Below are 18,982 nucleotides of genomic sequence, written 5' to 3'. Positions count from 1 at the left end.
CACCATTAAACATGATCTAGATCCTGAAGGGGCATCTGGGTGTTTGGCTTCTCTCATCTACCCCTTCTAACCATTCAGAGTGGTCTTACAACTTCCTTTATGAGAATCAAGCAGGTTTCAGTTACAATGAACCTAAGTTAGTCATGGCCAGTCTTTCATCTTAGCTTTGAAAATTCCATGTGTAAACCATCTTTGGAGCTAGAAGAAGCCCATAGATTCTGAATTCCACTTGTAGCCAGAGTTTTAGGACAAAAGCCCAGGTTCCTGAGGCTGAAATAGGCTAGGCGAGGCCACCCAACCCAACACGCCAACAAAAGAGATAAGTAATACAGTAAAAAGCAGAGAGAGATGTAATCAATGTGGACACATGGGAGGGAAGAGATAATGTCCCAAATCTTCATCTTGGGGCACTGACATGAGCTTTAGTATTAAGTAGAGAAAGACCTGGGACATGAGATAAGATGTGGCTTAATAAGCAGTCCTGGCCAAGGTGTGGTCTGTTTGATCATTGTTTTGGTTCTGCAACTAGTCCAAAGAATTCTTCACTATTGATTGAAGGGACAAATCTGGTTTCTACAAGATGACGACTTCTGCTCCAGGCTGTAGTATTGCTATCCTGTTGTGTGAGTCCTGGTAGGTGTTAGCTGTTTCTGGAACCCAAGACTGTGACATATTTTGAATTTTTGCAGCAAATATTTTGGTTTCAAATAAACCTCAGAACCATGAAGGAGGCAGCTTAGAACTTTTGTTCTGTTCAGTATGATACACGAATGGATCGTTGCAGGAACGTCACGATGTTGAGCATAAATGTAAAGTGCGTTGTTGTATTAAATATATGCTACAGGAGAGACTGAGGACTTGTGCCTGTGTCCTTGGCCTTGAAGAGAGAGAAAATAGGTTAGACAGACACTTCTCCAGTGACACACACTGACTCACAGAGTCGGCAGGCGTCTGACCCGAAGTGAAAAACGCAAACCCCAGATTTGGTTCCAGTGCACCCTCAAGTGGGGAGTAAACACTTCTTAGTTAGCAGTTTCTAGGTGCTTGTTATACACTAAGTTACAGGGAAGGAGGTGGGGTGTCCTGAAGGCCATCACTCACATCCTCTTCCCAGCCTGGCTCTCGGGTCCACTTCTGCTTACAGTAGCTTGGATATATTTCTCTGCCTCCTGCAGGAAGGGAACATTTTCATCGTGGACTATGAGCTTCTGGATGGCATCGACGCCAACAAAACTGACCCCTGCACACACCAGTTCCTGGCTGCACCCATCTGCCTGCTATATAAGAACCTCGCCAACAAGATTGTCCCCATTGCCATCCAGGTAGGTGGGCTTCTCACCTCCAGCCCTTCTGCATGGCTTAGATCTCAGGAGTGAGGCTGGGAAGGAGCTTCTGGGGCAGCTCCACCCACCCTGCTGAGGGGCACTGACAACTCTCACTCCAACTTCCACTGGGTCGGAAGAGAAAAATGAAATACTGGGACCCAATGATGCTGTGAAGCAGGCTGTCTGCACAGCAAGAGGCAGACAGATGGTGGCTTTCCCAGGCCCCTCTGAGAAAGTCCCTCCTTGGGCTAAGCACACTGGGCTGGGCTTGTCTTGCAATGGCATGCTGTTCCTCCTACCCACCTCCTGACCAGTGTTCCCAAGTAAACATGCCCACACAAGCCAGTTGGTGAGGCTAGGAGTTAAGCTGCAATCAGAAGCCACTGAGCAATGTCAGAGTCCTCACCAGTCCCGGGGCATTATCTTCCATGTAAGTAGATTATTGTAACCCCAAGGACAGTGGAGGGCCGGGAGCAGTCTCATGGGAGGCAGGCAGGTGAGCACAGGGTTTCATCTCCCTGCCCTGTGAGAGCTGACTGCAGACAGCAATGATGAAGCTAGGAAAGGCAAAGGTCCCTGGGGGATAGATAGGGCTTTACAGAGACCCCGTGGCGGGTGGGAAGATGAGCACTCAGCACATAGTACCTGTGACCTGGACAGTGAGTGGAATGGGAATAATATTGACTGGATGTGTAGGCTTACCGGCACAGTCCAAAAGCCCTTGCCTGGGAAATCTAAGAAATCCTGAAAACTGCTGTATGTTAAGTACCTAAGAGCAGACACATGCTTACTCTTAGCCAAAAGACCAAGGCACTGTAAAACTGTGACACATTTTAAGTTTTCCAGCAAATCTCTTAGTTTTAAATAAACCTCTGAACCACAAGGTTCAGAACTTTTGTTCCATTCAGTAAGATACATGAATGGTTCACTACAGAAACATCGCCATATTGAATATAAGTAGCAAATACATTATGCTGTCCCAGACCCGGAGGAGAGACTTACCATATCATGGAGCATGTGCATTGCTGACATCCTGAAGATTCTGGATTGGAAAGCACATGACTGTTGGGGTTTCACACAGTGCCTGTCTGCATTTGTGGACTGCAGATTACCATCTCACCCAGCTAAGGAGACTAAGGTACAGGTGCCCATAGTGAGCCGCAGAGGTGGGATTCAAGCTGGCTGTCTCAAGCCTGCAATATAGCTCATGTTAATAATCCCAGTTCAAGGCCAGGCTAGGCTACAGAATGATACCTAGTGTCGAAATTTTAATTAGTTAATCAAAGCAGTTGGCTACAGGTCCCCACCCATAGTTTCCCAGGCCCCCACCCCTTAGCACTCCAGAGGTCCCCAGCCTCTTATGAGACAGAGAAAGCTCTGTGAGTGAGAAGCATTGGATGAAGGCACAGGGGATGTGGGAAATCACCGAAAGGTGAGGCCAGGAGAGGGATGAGTTATCACTGAGGTGTTCTGAACTAGTTTGTCTCAGACACATGTTTATTAGAGCCTCCTAGAACCAGGGGCCTGGCTTAAATCTCAACTCTTTCCATTGCCAGCAGGAGGTAGGGCATTGGACAAGCCACAGGATCTGGTTAACCCTTCCTCTATGCCTGCCCAGAAGAACGGATGCCGCCCAGGGCAGTGGCTGGCACGGTTCCGGGGTCAGCACTTGAGCAGGACCCATGGGTTCTGCTGCAACAGTCTGGATTTCAGGCCGGGCTGGAAGAGGACCATGGGTCTCAGTGATGAGGCTGGCGTGGCCAGGACAACTGAAGCGGTGCTCGGAGGTCCCCTGCCAAGACTGCACTAGCTGAATTAGCCTCTCTGAGAATCAGCAGAGTAGCATGCTGGAGGGTGGGCATCATGGCACTGGTTTTGTGGGAGGCTGCAGACAGAGTGAATGGAGGAGAGGGTTGAGGGGCTGAAACCGTGTCCAAACCAGGAAGTACTGCAGCACTGTGCACCTTCCAAGAGGACTACGTTAGCTCTCAGATGACTTGGGTCTCCGCAAGTCTATTACCAAAGCGGAAAAGCAAGATATGGAGTATGGATGATATCACCTCATGTATGCAAAACGAATGTAGGAACACAGCACACCACAGACCATATACTTTACATGGGTAGACATTGGTGTGGGCTTGGTGAAACAGGGCACAGGGTCACCAGGCTGGGTACAGAATGGGGAACAAGTGAGCAGAGTCAGAAGAGGCCTAGTTTATAATAATTTATAGGCCTAGTTTATAATAAGGCTTAGTTTATGAAAATTAGACATAAATGCACACATATACAAAGACCTGCAGAGGCAGTGAGCCCTTGGGGCTGGACGTGAAGCGACATTCCCACTGTTTCTTGTACTCTTCTGTAAAGCTGGGAGAGTTTAAAATAGTGGTTCTCAACCTGTGGGTCATGACCCCTTTGGGAATCCAACAACCCTTTCATAGGAGTTGCCTAAGACCATCAGAAAACAAAGATATTTGTATTATGATTCATAACAGTAGCAAAATTACGGTTATGAAGTAGCAATGAAAATAATTTTGTGGTTGGGGGCTCACCACAACACAAGGAATTGTATTAAAGGGTCACAGCATTAGGAATGTTGAGAACCACTGGTTTAAAATAATAAGCACAGCCAGGCGGTAGTGGCTCACGCCTTTAATCCCAGCACTCGGGAGGCAGAGCCAGGTGGATCTCTGTGAGTTCGAGGCCAGCCTGGACTACCAAGTGAGTTCCAGGAAAGGCACAAAGCTACACAGAGAAACCCTGTCTCGAAAAACAAACAAACAAACAAACAAAAAATAATAAGCATATATTATTTACTAGTCAGAAACAAAGGATGGCCTTACTTCAAAAGCATTTAAAATAATACAAACACGTTGTCCTGGGCATATTGTAGACGACCTGGAACAAGGAGGAGACTGGGCATGGGGATGAGGCAGGCCATGTATAAAAGCCCACCAGGGGTGCTCACGTGTGGTGTGGTCAGAGAGGGGGGAAAAGGAACTTCAGTGTGATGGGGCTACAGCAGGTGGAGCAAATCGGGCATCAGGGCTCAGCTCTGGACCTCCAGTGACCTGCAGAGTGACTGAGTCACTCAGGGCCTCACTTTCACCCCCTGCAAAGCAGAAAGGGTGAGGAACACCCACTGGTCAGGTTGTGGTGAGGATTTACTGATAACATATAAAACACAGTACATAGAGGTCTCTGAAGTCAGTGTCTGAGGATGCCCCAGTAGGATGGATGACTGTGCATCTAGGATGCAGGATGCAGGGCAGCCATCTGTGGGCCAGACAGCTAAGGAAACAGAGTGAGCGTTGGAAGGCCCAGGGCTCTGAGGACCTTGCTCACTAGCTCACTAGGACAGTTTGGAAATGGCAAGTGTGTTGCCCTGGGATAACACAGGAGCAGAGTTCGCTTACTTAAACCTGACCACTTAAATTTTAATCTCAAACTATCTGGTAGAGGTAGATGACAATCCATTAGTGAACAAGCAACAAGAAGACTGTGAAGGGCAATAATGTCTCCCTGGTCCCTCCTTGTTCATCCCCAAGCACAGGAGACAACTGCTCCCCCAGCAGCCCTGCCTTCTTCTCCCCCAGGGGACAGTGACTTAGGCCATCGGCCTCTCATGGCTCCTGCGTTCTTAAAACACAGGTAATCCGGACCAAGACCCACTGAAAATTCCAAGTGTGTACCAGGATCCAAAGACTTAGAGGAAGGGTAAAAAAATGGCATCTGTCAGGTACTAGTTTCAGATTGGCTTCATGTATTGTTTACTCAGGTTTTACGGGTTTTACTTTCTTTAAAAAAATATGGCTGACTAAAAATATAATTAAGAGATATGGCTTCCTGGAAATTTGAATTTGTGTTCGCATTTTATTTCTATTGGCCTGTGCTACTTTGGATGGAGAGACAAATCAGGAAGCCTCTGTAACCTCTGTCACTGTGACCAAATGCCGGATGAAAGCAAATTGAGGGAGAGGTATTTGGATGTTTAAGGAAATACAGTCCATCACGGAGGGCAAGGCCTGGCGGCAGGAATAGGAGGCGGTTGGTTCCGCTCGTAATCAGGAAGCAAACAGACTGGACCGGGCGGTGGAGCCTCAAAGCCTAAGGCTCCAGCTCCTACAGGTTCCAAACCTTCCAGAACAGTACTGCTATCTAGTAACCAAGGGTTCAAACACCCGGGGCCATCACATTTAAACCGCAAAACCACCTTCCATATTAGCTAGGGAACACAGCTAAGTCTGCTCCCAGGCCTCTACTGGGAGTCTCTGCACTGACAGTCCCCCAAGGCCCTTCCTGACTACTCTTGGTTCTAGAACCTGCTTCTGGGACATTGCCCTCCCCAGGTCCTCTGGAATGCTAGGTCTTCAAAAGTGTCCTTGTTTGACAAGGTGGGGGAGCACTAGTTGTCACCTCCTGACTCGCAGGGTCTCTCACCTCCAGGTTCTGAAGTGAAGGTTGGTGAGAGCAATGAATGAGTGGGAGCTGAGTGTGGCTCAGCAGGAAAGAGCTTGCCTTGCCTGCCCAAGCTCCTAGGTTTGATGAGCACTACTGCATGCGGGGACTTCAGGGGCCTCATTTTCTGGCTTTAAAGAAGGGAGTTTTTAAATAACAGATAACAAACTCTTCACATTTCAGAGAAAAGTCACTTGGCCCAAGTACTGAGCGCAAACGGAAGGGCAAAGGCAAGCCCGGCCCTTGGGTGCAAGGCTTCGGGGGGCGGGGCTTCAGGGCGGGGCTTTGGGGCAGGGCTCCAGCTGCAAAGCCTGATCTGGGAATGGGGACTCAGCAGCATGAGGTCCCAGCCCAGGTCCAGGAGGAGCTGAGTCTGGGGAACACCAGCCTTCAAGGGCAGGGTGGGGGAAGGAGAACGGCGGGGGCTGCTGAGCAGAAGTGGGTGAAGTGGGAGGAAGCCAGGCAGTGGGCACGGCCAAGGCGGAAATCATGGTCCCTTGCAGCAACCTGCTCCTTTTTGTACCACTGTCCCCACGTTACAGACAAGGAATCTACAGCTCACAAACAGGCTGTAAGATATGTCACTAGGGCCCGCCACCACTCCCCACGTGCTTCTTGTGATTTGAAAGTCACGGTCAATGTTTGGATTCTTCTGGAATTTCCCTAGGGCCAGGCCCTCTCACAGCTATAACGGAGAAATAAAGTGTCGTGTTCTCTTTCTTCAACACACCAGCTCAACCAAGCCCCTGGAGACAAGAACCCAATTTTTCTCCCTTCGGATGCAAAATATGACTGGCTTTTGGCCAAAATCTGGGTGCGTTCCAGCGACTTCCACGTCCATCAGACGATCACCCACCTTCTGCGCACACATCTGATGTCTGAGGTGTTTGGCATTGCCATGTACCGCCAGTTGCCTGCTGTGCACCCCGTTTTCAAGGTACAGCCAGCCATGGCTCCACCTGCAAGGAAAGAACAACAGGAAGAGCAGCTGGCATCCCAAGGGGTGGGGTGGGGTGGGCGCTAGGAGTAGGTTGCAAAGAGGGGCTCTGGGACACATGCTCAGGGGCCAGGGCCAGAGTCTGACACAGCCTGGCTGGCCAGGAAGCAGAGTTTGAAAAGGTAGTTAAGTCACTTTCTTCTTCCCAAGTGCCACCAGCACTTGACTGCTGGGTCAACTATGGGCTAAAAATATGGGTGCTCCAGTGTCTTCATGATAAAATAGGTCAACACAGGGCTCCTGCCACAGAGGATGATGGTCAGGATTTGCTCACCATGAAGCCCTAGGCAAGCACCAGGGCCATTACCACCGAGCATCACAATGGTGTCCACAGGCCTCCTAAAGCTGCTGGGAGGAAGATGTACACACAGACCTTCACTTCCTCTCTGGGGCCACAGTGGCCCTGCACTGGGGCTGGCCCAGGAGTGCTGAGTGAAGATCCAGATCCTCGCTGAGGTCTCTCCTCCTCCCCCCAGCTGCTGGTGGCCCATGTGAGGTTTACCATCGCCATCAACACGAAGGCCCGGGAACAGCTTATCTGCGAGTATGGCCTTTTTGACAAGGTGAGTGCCGTCTCCTCACATGGAGCCTGGAAGAGCTCTGCCTGGTGGCTCCAGCCCTGAGATCTGGAAAGTGTGGGAGACTGGCCCTCCCCCCAACCACAGGCAGCTCTCCTCTTCCTTGCACACACACCATCATGGCTTCTTCCCCGGGTTGTCTGTCACCTTCTTATGCATCCTGTCCCATTCCAGTCTCCGTGAGCCTCCTCCATACAACCCACTAACCTCCCACCTCACAAGACAGCTGCGACGTCTCCCACACTCCCATACCCCTGCCTTCCTGCCTGTGACCTTCAGGGTTGGATGCTGAACCCCTGTGCATCCAGGTCCTTGGTGTGCCCAGCTCCTCAAAGCTGAGTGGCTGCCCAGAAAGAAGCTGTGTTCTGCACAAAAGCCTGCTCTCTGCTGCAGCTGTACCGTGCCCAGGGCACTGGATGGGCATCCCCATGCCACCCCCTCACGGAAGTGGGAGCTTGCCCTGCTCATCTCACTGCACCTCACAGGACACAGGCTGGCTCTCTCTGTGCCCAGCGCCCCCCCCCCCCCACTGGCCTCCAAGTTTCTCACAGATGAAGCTGGGAAGTCTGGGTATGGACAGCTGAGGGGGAAGCAACCAAGCTCAGGCACTCTGCTCTTTCACCAGGCCAATGCCACCGGGGGTGGCGGGCATGTGCAGATGGTGCAGAGGGCTGTCCAGGACCTGACCTATTCCTCCCTGTGCTTCCCGGAGGCCATCAAGGCCCGGGGCATGGACAGCACTGAGGACATCCCCTACTACTTCTATCGTGATGACGGACTGCTGGTGTGGGAGGCCATCCTGTCGTGAGTGTGACCAGGTTCTGTGGGAAAGGGAAACCCTGATGGAGAGTATGGTGAGGCAGGCCTGCTTCTGGTTTGGGTGTTGATGGAGGGAGAGGGCGGAGGACATTAAGGAGTGACAGGATTGCCAGAGGGACCCGCTGGACACTCACTCCTGCTGGTCCTCCTGAGCCAGGTTCACAACTGAGGTGGTGAACATCTACTATGAGAATGACCAAGTGGTGGAGGAGGACCAGGAACTGCAGGACTTTGTGAAGGATGTTTACGTGTACGGCATGCGGGGCAGAAAAGCCTCAGGTAGGCTGCCACAATTCTCTGCTTCTGCTGCAGAGCCCGTGTGTCTCAAAGGCATGAGGAACAGGAGGCAGGAGACCCTGCCTCCAAGGGTACCCAACCCCCCGCTCCAGGGCACCCAGCCCACCAAATGCCTCCCCCAGAGCAGCCCCCCCCCTCTCTGAGTGTCTTGCCTGGGCAGATCTTGGAAAGTGTGGGTAGGGGAGCCAGAACAGAGGCCGAGCTAGGTGTCGCTCACAGGGATAGGCTCATGGTCTGTGGTTCCATCTTAGGCTTCCCCAAGTCCATCAAGAGCAGGGAGAAGTTGTCTGAGTACCTGACTGTGGTGATCTTCACAGCCTCGGCCCAGCATGCAGCTGTAAACTTCGGCCAGGTAGGCCTAGCTAGCCCTCTCCGGGGTACCACCATCTCAGGTACCCCACAGTCAGAGCCACCCCTCATACCATCGGACTCCCCCACCTCGGGCTCCTGCCCTGCTGGCTCACCCATCCCCATGCAGCCTCTGAGCTTGGGACCAGCAGCAGCACAAATGGATTCTGCATGCATACCTGAAGGCACCCACCTGGCTGGGACAGTTACAAGCCCTGGAAAGGGGGAGGGGGGAGCTCTGAGGAGGGAGAGGCAAGGACATCCCTGAGGGAGGCCTGGGGGCCCTGGAAGGAAGGCGGGGGGGGGGGGGGCAGCAAGGGAGGGGGACAGAGGAGGTGGTATGGAGACGTGTGGAAGGTGTGGCTTGAGGAACCAGGAGAGGAGAGGGTCAAGGAAGGTGAGGTGGGGCCATCCAAGAGAGGCGGGTGCTGCCCACAGGGAGGAGAGGAGCCTGCTAAGCCGGTTCCCTGCAAACCAAGAAAAATGTAAGCATGTGGGGCGGAGGTGGGCAGGCACTGGGTTTCTTGGGTACCCACGCTGTTGGCGCTGCTCTCACAGTATGACTGGTGTTCCTGGATCCCCAATGCTCCTCCAACTATGCGGGCCCCACCGCCCACGGCCAAGGGTGTGGTGACCATCGAGCAGATCGTGGATACTCTACCAGACCGCGGCCGCTCATGCTGGCATCTAGGCGCAGTGTGGGCACTGAGCCAGTTCCAGGAAAATGAGGTGAGACTAGGCATTGCTGGAGGTGGTGTAGGTCACTGCAGTTTCAACCAATTCTCCAGCCCAGGGCTCTGGGGCTCAGGCTCTAGCTGGACACCTACAGCCAAGAATCTTGACCTCTAAGGTGGAGCTGCTAGAGGGGGGCGGGGACCTCACCCTGGTCCTCAGCCTGGGACTGAGCCCAGGGTGGGCTGGCAGTGGGGGGCACAGGCTCTGCTCCAAGTCATCAGAGAGGGGTGTGTGATAGCACCCCCTAACTCACCCGCAGTTTTTGATAAACCTCTTCCATGTGGTTTCCTGGCTCCCTACGGGGAAAGTCAGAGCACCGGTGTCCCTTCCAGGCACTCACAGCTATGTTAACTAAGTGAACATTGCACAGGGCAGAGGCAGCCCTGTGCAATGTTTAGTGCTGTTCCATTGGCCCTCACCCTTCAGCCTGCCCCGAGCCTGCTAATGTGCTGCTTCTGGGCTCAGTAGGACCAGAGGAGCTGTTCCTAGGACACTGACTTCTTGGTCAAAGGATGTCAAGTCTGACTTACCTTCTGCAAACTAAACCCCAGATCTCCCACTCCTTTCCAGCCACTGAACACTTTACAGACACTGGTGTCGGCAAGCAACTAGCATAGTCCCCCCACCACCACTTCCTGATGCCCAGGGCCTCGGCCTATCTCAAGCCTTAAAAGGAAGATGGGAAAGACAAAGGACAGGCCAGCAGGACCCTCAAGCCACAGAACTTCCAGAGTTCAGACCTTCCAGGTCCCCCTGTACTTTTCCTTGTCTTAAAAGCCACCTAGCAACAAGGAAGGAACTGCCTTTTAAAATCCAGCCCTAAGCCTCTCATGGGGAAACGGAGGTGATGTTTGTATAACCTATTGCTTTTTTTTTACTGACACACCGTATTTGCATATTTATGATAGTGTATACATTGATACTGCTGTTATAGCATCTGACCTATCATTTCCTTGTGTAACATTCAGAATCTTCTACTTTAGAAATATATACTACATTATTAACTATTTACCCTACTATGCTGTACAGCGTTACTCTACCCTCCTTTGAATTCACTAATTTGCCATTTTTTTCTCCTCTCTGGTAACTTCTTTGGGATTATGAGGAAAGTCTTCTTTTTTAGACAAGGTTTCACTATGTAGCCCTGCTGGCCTGGACCTCACAAGATCTGCCTGCCTTTGCCTCCCAAGTGGTGAGACTGAAGGTGTGTGCCACTGCACCTGGTGAGATGGCAGTCTTTAATATCCCAGATGTGGTATTTGCATCTGCTTCTTTCACTTAACACAATGACCTCCAGGTTAATTTGTGTTCCAAAGACAGGATTTCATTTTGTATGGCCAAGTAGTACCCACTGTGTGTATGCATGTCTCAATCCCAGCAGGTGGCAAAGGTCAAAGGTGATGAGAGTTGAGTAGATACCCCTTCTTCTCCCAAAGGAAGCCTCGTTGGGCGGGACAAGACCTAGCAGTCTATATGGCACCATCTTAAACTGTCTTTGCATGTTTGCCCCTCAGCTGTTTCTGGGCATGTACCCAGAGGAGCACTTCATTGAGAAGCCAGTGAAAGAAGCCATGATCCGATTCCGCAAGAGCCTGGAAGCCATCGTCAGTGTGATCGCTGAGCGCAATAAGAACAAAAAGCTCCCCTACTACTACCTGTCACCAGACAGGATTCCCAACAGCGTAGCCATCTAAGCCTGGCCTTCCCTGGGCCAGCATCTCTCCGGAAAGGCCAGTGGCTTTGCCAGCCAGACCCCAGCTTGCCTGGCAGGCTCTAGGTGGACCTTCAGGCAGCTGGTGCCTCTTCCTTCCAAGTTAGCAGTGCTGCTCCTGGGCCTGGCTGTTTGAGGATGGGGGGACATCACAAAGCTTCAGCACATGCTGCTTCTTCCTGTCTTTGGTGGAAGTATATACACAGTACAGGGACCCCCCGCCCAGCTCAGTGCTTCCACCCTAAGTAGCACAGTGCAGCAGAGTGAGCGACGCCTGTTCGGGTTGGGTCAGGGTTACCTTATTCTATGTGTACTTTGTCCAGTTGCTTGCGCGTACGCAGTAGGTGCCCAAAGAAACTTCTTGAATGAAGAGTTTGTTATACAATAAAGTTCATTTACAGCAGGTGTCACTCCACATGCCATGTTCCAGCCACCTCCAAAATTCCCTGTTCTCCTTTGATCACCAATAAAAACCCAAAGTCTACTACCTCCCCCAGCTCCCGAGATCTTCCCCACCTCCACACCAACGGCCCCTTTCTAGTTTTGTGGAGTCTATGGGTTTTCCATATTAAACACACAAATCTAAAGATTTGAAGTTATGCTAAGATCCATATATGACTAAGGACATGTGACATCTGTCTTTCTGTGTGTGGGTCACATCACTCAGTATAAGTGCTTCCCAGTTCTATTTACCTGCATATTTTATGTTTCTTTGTAGATGAACAAAATTCAGTTCTATCTATTTACCTGCATATTTTATGTTTCTTTGTAGATGAACAAAATTCCATTATACATTTTCGGTATCCATTCACCAGCTAAAGGACATCTTAGATTCTGCTGTTGCCATCATGAATGAATAGCCTTCCCCTAAAGAAGGGGAGCCCTGGAAGGACAGGGCAGCCACCTCATCTATTCCTGTGCCCTGGGCTAGCACAGGCATCCACGTCTACATTCCCCCTTTTCCTTCCAGCAGGGCATCTGGCTCATGCTTGTCCCTTGAGGCAGGTTTGTTGTGACTAAATGAAGTAACCCAGACACCAAAGCAAATGCCACCCGGATCTTAGCATCTATTCAAATCGTCTTCTACTCTCACCTCGGATGCCCTTCTCCCCAAGGCCTCACTATTCTTCACTGATGTGTGGGCCGGAAAGGGCATCCTTGCTTCCCCACTGGAAAACACTCTCATCACCAAGTTCCTTTGTAAAGAAAAGCTTTATTGCTACCTTTAGACACCCCGTGTACCGCACAAACAAATGCCCTGTACAGAGAATCATTCAAGCGCTAATACTGAGAAACAGCGAACACACACAAAACGGTTAAAAAATTAGACATTTAGATTACTAGAAATTGTCTAAGAAAAATTTAAAATGTGAAGTGCTTTTTAGAAACTACACTACACACACCAGTGTAAATTTGGTTTTTATTAACAATCAACTTTAAACATTGCATCTAAATGTGCACCAGTTACACACCTTCATCAATCACTTCCAACACAAAGACAAATGCCCCATCTCCCTATGCTTTGGGCTTTTCCTGGGCTACAGATACAAGCTGTATTATTTCAAACCAGATTTGACGGGGTGGTATTTCAAATATGCATGTGCATCTGACCACACCTACAAGATTAGAGCTCTTCACCCTGCCCATCCAGTCTTTGGCCTCCTGTCATGTAGACACCACCCAAGGCCTGTCCCCTCCCCCACTGCCTGAGGCCTGCACATCTGAGTCCAGGTGGAGACACCCACAGTCTTGGAAACCAGGCCTACATGACTAAAGAGTGTGCTAAAGCCAGAAAGGAGAAACAGAGAGACCGGAGTAAGGAGAGAACTTCACAACATTTCCAGGAAATTCTTGCAGTGAACTTGGGCATCACCCCACCTATTTACCTGTGGCAGCTGAAGTCAAGGGTGTGCCAACGGGTCCATGACATGGGGCAAAGGCCAGGTTAGGGCTGACGGTGACACCCTGAGACTATTTCCTTCTTCTGCATTTGACACACAAGCTTAAGCCCTCCTGGCCCTGAGGCGTCACCCTAGATCTGCTTGGTTCAGCCATATGCCATCTTCCCACTACATCCAGGCTCAGACTGAGGAGAAATGGAATAGACAGATAACCCTGCAAAAGTATTCAGAAGGCAAGCAGGCAAGGACTAGGGAGCCTGGGCAGACCCAGAGCCCTGCCATCATGCTTCACAGCACATGCCTTGCTGGTCTCCTGCGCTGAGTCACCAACAGGTACACCTGTTTGCTAGATCAGAGAACCTGAAGGGAAAATGAGCAAGGGGTAGCTGGGAGGGGAAGAAGGATGAACGACAGATTTCATCAGAGTAGCCAGAGAAGAGACGGCATTAGGCCTTCCTGAAATGAAGAGAACAACATGAAAGCCATGATCCTACGTCACCTTATCTATGTGGGGTACAAGGCCCCCGGGACAGCCGTGCAGGCTGGTTGGGACTTCATACTTAAAACAATCTCCATTTTCACGTGACTGCCCACCCACTGTTGGAGCATCTCATCAGGGACAGATGGACAAGGTCGGGGACTCAGCTGCAGCAGCTGCCAAACGGGACAGTCAGAGCTCCCTGATGGGCAGTCTATAGTACCGGTGTCCCCAGACTGAGGAGGTGTGTGAGTAATTGCACTTTGGGGCACAGTGGGCACAGGGAGGCTTATGTGGTCTGGGAGAGGAAGCAGGCTAACCTAAGGGGTGGCCCGATTGGATAATGGCTGAAATCCCTGGCGAAACAGCTCCACAACTGAACCCCACGGCCCTAGAGAGTAGACAAGGTTGTAACAGGACAAAACCTGCTCCCACAGCCTCCCAGCCTCCACTTGCCCCTGCAAATCAAACACAGGGCTTCTACTCGGAACCACAGAAGATTCATCTTCAGATTCTTCAGTCTCTGCGGAAGAGAGGTAAAGCAGCGAAGCTCAGGACCCCAGGCACTGCCCCCCCCCCCCGGGAGGCTCTGAAGCCCCTGTTACCAACAGCAGCTCTTGGGAGAGTACACTTCTGGGGTCCCTCTTGTCACATTGTGAGTTGACTATTGCCTGGCACTGTGACAATGGCCTTCAAGAAAAAAAAAATGTTCAGCAGACTTTTTAATGGGACAAAGGCCATTTAATGGTGGTGATTTGGCTTTGTCTGTCTTGAGAAAAACAGTATAGGAGGTAACCCCCAAGACAGAATGGATCACATGTGGAGCTAAGGACCCTAAATGATCTGTCAGGTCTAGTTAAGGCAATGAGTGGATGTGGGCCAGCTCAGTGACGCAGTGGCCCATGGCAGTTGACTGCTCATGCCAAGGCCTCAGCCCAGAGCCGGCCTGTTGACCTCCCAGCCCTCAGCACAGTGGGAAGCAGAGGTGGATCATAGGGGTATCCACAGTGTGTGTCCACTCCATCTGGAGACTTCTGTCAGTCAAAGAAGCATTTCCTAAATCCTCAGCCTGATTCAGATCCATTAGATCCATAAACCCTTCCATTTCAATATTGACAAAACAGAAATGGTATGGGTGGGCTTGTGAGCAGACAGGCTCAAAAACACAGAGCATGTCCTTAGCATCCATGGACTCCCATGGGCTCTGTTAAGGAAAAGTGTCTCAGACCTGTCTGTCTTGCTTGAAGTCACCAGTCTTTTTTGGACATGGAAAGGACATCCTACTATTCAGAATATATAAGGCAGAAATGGTTTCAAATCTATTTTGATGCAAAGAGATAACGGGGCATTAAAGAGAACATGCCTAAATGTGACACTCTTTTAAGTGTCACGCCCACTAGACACAGGAATTCCACAATAAAAACTTTCATAAAGTGCTGTTGGCCCAGTGAGCCACACCCCAGCGGACACAGGGCCCCGAGGCCTTCTCTGCCCCACAGCAATGCGGCAACATCAGCTGAGGAGGCAGGGTCTGTGTGTGCGGGCACTGTTCCCTGCTCGCCCCTAGCTCATCAGGGAGAAGGGAGCCCGCCCACCAGCAGTGGCCTCTCTGTACCATGCTCTGTCCTCTGGGGAGCCTCTCACCACCAGTCTCCCCCATGCTGCTCTGTCCCCCGGTCTAGCTTTTGACTTCCTTATTCTGCTAAAGACCAGGGGCTGGAACTCAGCCAGCTCCTCATCGTGGTTACTAGGGTCTCCCTTTCCCAGCCCACAGAGGACCTGGCGGAATGGGACCCAGTGGCAGTTGCCCCACAGTAGTTCTAGGATAGCCACACCAAGGAGGGTTGAGGAAAAGAGAGGCCACTCTAACAGTCACCTGCCCAGTCTCTGCTATTGAACAACAGAAGGAAGGAACACAGTTGGCAGTAAACAAACTCCTTCAGCTCTTTGTGGACACGGGGGATGACACCCTCCACACCGTCAGACGTTAATAATTTCTGCTCCAGTGTCTTCAGGCTCTGTGCAAGAAGAATTTGTGGTGGAATGACACATTCCATGTCCTTCTTTATTTTCAAGGGTGGGCTCGGTTAGTGCAGACTTTTCAAAAATATTCTTTTTACTTGTTTCTGGACAGTTTTGAACATAGATCACTCTGTTATAAGCCTTGAGTCTTTTCCATAATTGTAGGTACACCTTGCACTGAACATACATAAAAAGAAGTCCTCCAGTGAAGCCAATGGCCACAACTACCAGTTTAGTCCAGAAAGGCCACTCTAGGATTCCTGCAAGGGGGAAGGGAGGAGACTCAGTTAGCCTATCAGGAGACTCATTTAAGTTTGTAACTAGGACACAGTTTCTGAACTCCACAGCCAGTACGTAGATTGTTACTCATCAAATCCTCCCTCCCCAAAAGCAGGGCTCTCAGTGTGGTTTACCCTGCTCTCTCAGGGGTCTCAAGTTTCATGTCTTGTAACTGACTTTGAAGACACAGAAATATCCAAAGAGATGCTTAGTGTCTCATCCTCGGTATTCACCCTTTACAAACCCAGGTGTTGGTGGCCCAAGAGAAATAGAGCTCTGACCCTCAGAACCTCAGGCCCTGAGACCTGTGTCCAGGCACTCACCTGTCACCTGACCCTGCTTGATTTCCTCTGCGGTTCGGTCAATGAGCACATACAAGGACCAGACCACACAGGTGATAGCAATGACATGGAACGTCACTGAGCACATGATCTTCCTGCGCTCACTGGCAGTCATCTGCAACTTCTCCCACTGAAAAAGACAGCACAGAGAGCAAGAGGCTCAGACTCGGAGCAAAGGACCACAGTGGGGGTGACTGGTGCTCATGGCTGTGATCGGCTTTCCTTCCCTCCCACTCCCAGGCCAGATCAATTTGCCCAAACACCCGAAACTACTTTAAACCACTTGGCTTCAACAAGGCAGCCAACACAGCCAACCTTCTGTGCAATGGTGAAGGCTGGATTGAGATGAGCAGTCATCTCCCATTTGCTAGTCTCTTATTCCTGTAAGCAGATGATGAAGAGCTCGACAAAGAGCATGGCAGGTGAGCCCCAGCTGCTGTGTGTTAACTGACATGGAGGAATGGAAGAAGACCGATGACCCCACAACACACTAGGAATGAGTCACATCTATGTTACAAGATGAATAGCAGAAGGGTCTCACTGTTTGGTCCTCTGCTACTTTGGCAGCAACAGCTTGGAATCGATGCTCAAGAGTTCCTGGTACAAGCAGCCTCTGCCAGTGCCATCCCTCTAGGAGCTCATTAACCTACTCCAAACAGATTGGCCTTGTCATTTACTGGTTCCCAAAGCAAAAGAAAAGACATAAAAGTAGAGAGAAAGAACAAAGTGTAAACATCCTGTGTATCTTCTGCTAATGATGGCCACAGACTATCATGCTAAGCTGAAAACAGAGCTTCATTGATGATCTATACTATCCAAGTGTTACGGGATCATGTGACAGATTCACACAGAGTAGGTCCCATGAGACTTTGACCAGGCCAAACCTGTTCTTGGGCAGTTTACACCTGCCTTCTCTAATACCCAAGTGCTTTCTGTTGGGGTTTGAGCAGTAGCAAGATCCCTGGGTTTCCCAACTGAAGCACAGTCAGCATCTTGGTGTCTTCTGTGCCTGGATTCTCTCTCCTAAAATGCCCACAGCTCAGCCCTTTCACACTCCTAAGGTGCTCACACTCACGGCCTCAGTGGATACTTTTCTCCGTAGGCAATCTGACCCTAAAGAGCCCTTTCACTTTGCCTGCAAATCTTACACACCTAGAACTTCCCCCAAAGCCAAACTATTTACAGTGCCCTTCCTCCCATTAGACTGATCCACGAAGATCACTTCTTTCTCCGTGTGTTCCACTGCCAAGTAACTTAGCATTTAATTGGCCCATAATGTGTGAGTTCCCTAGCAACTTATACAGTAATGCTTTTGGCACAGTAGGACTCTTTTTCTCCTTCCAAATGTGATCTTTTGTGCTGGGCACAGAAAGAGATATATGGAACTGACAAGGATGAACAGGCAGCTGGTGCCAGGAAGGTAGCAGTGACTTGGGCACCTCCTCATCCATGAACCCTTTCATCTGACAAATACTTAACAAAGACATACACAAACAAACTGACTGTGCTAAACTAGGTTGAGTGTTAGGCAGTGCGTCCTAACTAGAAACACAAAACAGACAGTTAGTACATAAGAAGTGAAATGCTGAGCAAGCTGTCACAAGACAGATGTTGGTCAAAGGAGAGAAGAGGGATGGTCGAACAGTCTCAATGTGAAGGAAAGAGAAGCATTATGAATGAAGGTCAGACCTGATACATCACTACCAGAAACAATGATCTACAACATGAACTCCAGTGCCCAGATTTTTAAGCAGTGAACACAAGTGGCCAGGGTGCAGAGTCTGAAAGGATAACTCTCCCAGAGCGCCCCCTTCTTACGTACTTTCCTCAACGGTTTCAGCTTGGTCTCCATGATGAACTCGTACTTGCAGAGTTCACAGCAGCGTGTATCCGAACTCTTGATCCACTGCTGCAGGCAAGCCTGATGCACAAAATGGAGGCTTCCTGTACAGTGGCAGGGGGTGATTAGAGGGTTCTCATCATCGCCTTCACAGTGGCAGATCCTACGGTGGAAACAGACTAGTCAGGGAAAGAAGGGCCAGGACAGGGAAGTGATGCTCTACCAGAAAGCCAATTCCTCTGCAAACTAAGAGTTCAGAGATAAGCACCATGAAAGTGACTGTCAGCACAGAGACACACACGCACAAATGAGACCAATCACGATTGGCTGAAGGCCAGCTTACCATATCAGCAACATCAGGATGGCATTTGGCAACAGAAAGGGAAGAACAACACAAGAAATGACAAAAGAGGCATTTTTAGGGAAGACTTCAAACTTTAAAAGGTAAACTTTAGGCAACAATAAAGACACTTCCAGAACACAAGACACTGGAGGAAGAATGAAACCCAAGTCAGCTCTCACCTCCACAACAGTGGCTTAAAAGGCTTGCTCTCTATGAAGTCACACCCTTACCATCACATGCACAATAGCTACACCTCCTGCCCTCTCTTGGAGATGGAGCAGAGATCACAGTAGGTTGTCTCCACTTAAAGCTCCAAATGGTTCTGTAACTCCATTTATCTTGGGGACTACTCATGGCATTAAGTGAGAATTATTAAAGCAGCCATTATTTCCAAGGAAACTTCTTGGATTCAACTACTAACCTCCATGAACTCGGGCTTTTGAGAACAGAGATCGTTCCAACAGCTGGGTAACAGGTAGAAACAGCTGTTCTGAGAGGGCATGGCCCAAA

The 18,982-nt window shown here is 50.2% G+C and overlaps 2 protein-coding genes across 5 annotated transcripts in view; one reads left to right on the top strand and one right to left on the bottom strand.

Annotated features, from left to right (window-relative positions):
• Positions 1 to 11,671, top strand: part of Alox5 (arachidonate 5-lipoxygenase) — a 51,573-nt gene extending 39,902 nt beyond the window's left edge. The window contains exons 7-14 of the mRNA XM_059258447.1: positions 1,176 to 1,322; positions 6,517 to 6,720; positions 7,257 to 7,343; positions 7,984 to 8,162; positions 8,335 to 8,456; positions 8,726 to 8,826; positions 9,381 to 9,551; positions 11,072 to 11,671. Coding sequence (XP_059114430.1) covers positions 1,176 to 1,322; positions 6,517 to 6,720; positions 7,257 to 7,343; positions 7,984 to 8,162; positions 8,335 to 8,456; positions 8,726 to 8,826; positions 9,381 to 9,551; positions 11,072 to 11,251 — 1,191 coding nt within the window. The 3' untranslated portion in view covers positions 11,252 to 11,671. The remainder of the gene's footprint in view (positions 1 to 1,175; positions 1,323 to 6,516; positions 6,721 to 7,256; positions 7,344 to 7,983; positions 8,163 to 8,334; positions 8,457 to 8,725; positions 8,827 to 9,380; positions 9,552 to 11,071) is intronic.
• A 3,842-nt stretch (positions 11,672 to 15,513) lies between these two features.
• Positions 15,514 to 18,982, bottom strand: part of Marchf8 (membrane associated ring-CH-type finger 8) — a 71,546-nt gene continuing 68,077 nt past the window's right edge. For all 4 annotated transcript variants that reach the window (XM_059258443.1, XM_059258445.1, XM_059258442.1 and 1 more), the window contains 3 exons: positions 18,112 to 18,292; positions 16,272 to 16,419; positions 15,514 to 15,929 (listed from right to left, as the gene is read on the bottom strand). In XM_059258443.1, the coding sequence (XP_059114426.1) occupies positions 15,628 to 15,929; positions 16,272 to 16,419; positions 18,112 to 18,292 (631 nt within the window). In that variant the 3' untranslated portion in view covers positions 15,514 to 15,627. The remainder of the gene's footprint in view (positions 15,930 to 16,271; positions 16,420 to 18,111; positions 18,293 to 18,982) is intronic.

The sequence above is a fragment of the Peromyscus eremicus genome, chromosome 3, assembly GCF_949786415.1.
Source record: "Peromyscus eremicus chromosome 3, PerEre_H2_v1, whole genome shotgun sequence".
Taxonomy (NCBI): Eukaryota; Metazoa; Chordata; class Mammalia; order Rodentia; family Cricetidae; genus Peromyscus; species Peromyscus eremicus.
This window is presented reverse-complemented; position numbering and strand designations above follow the sequence as displayed.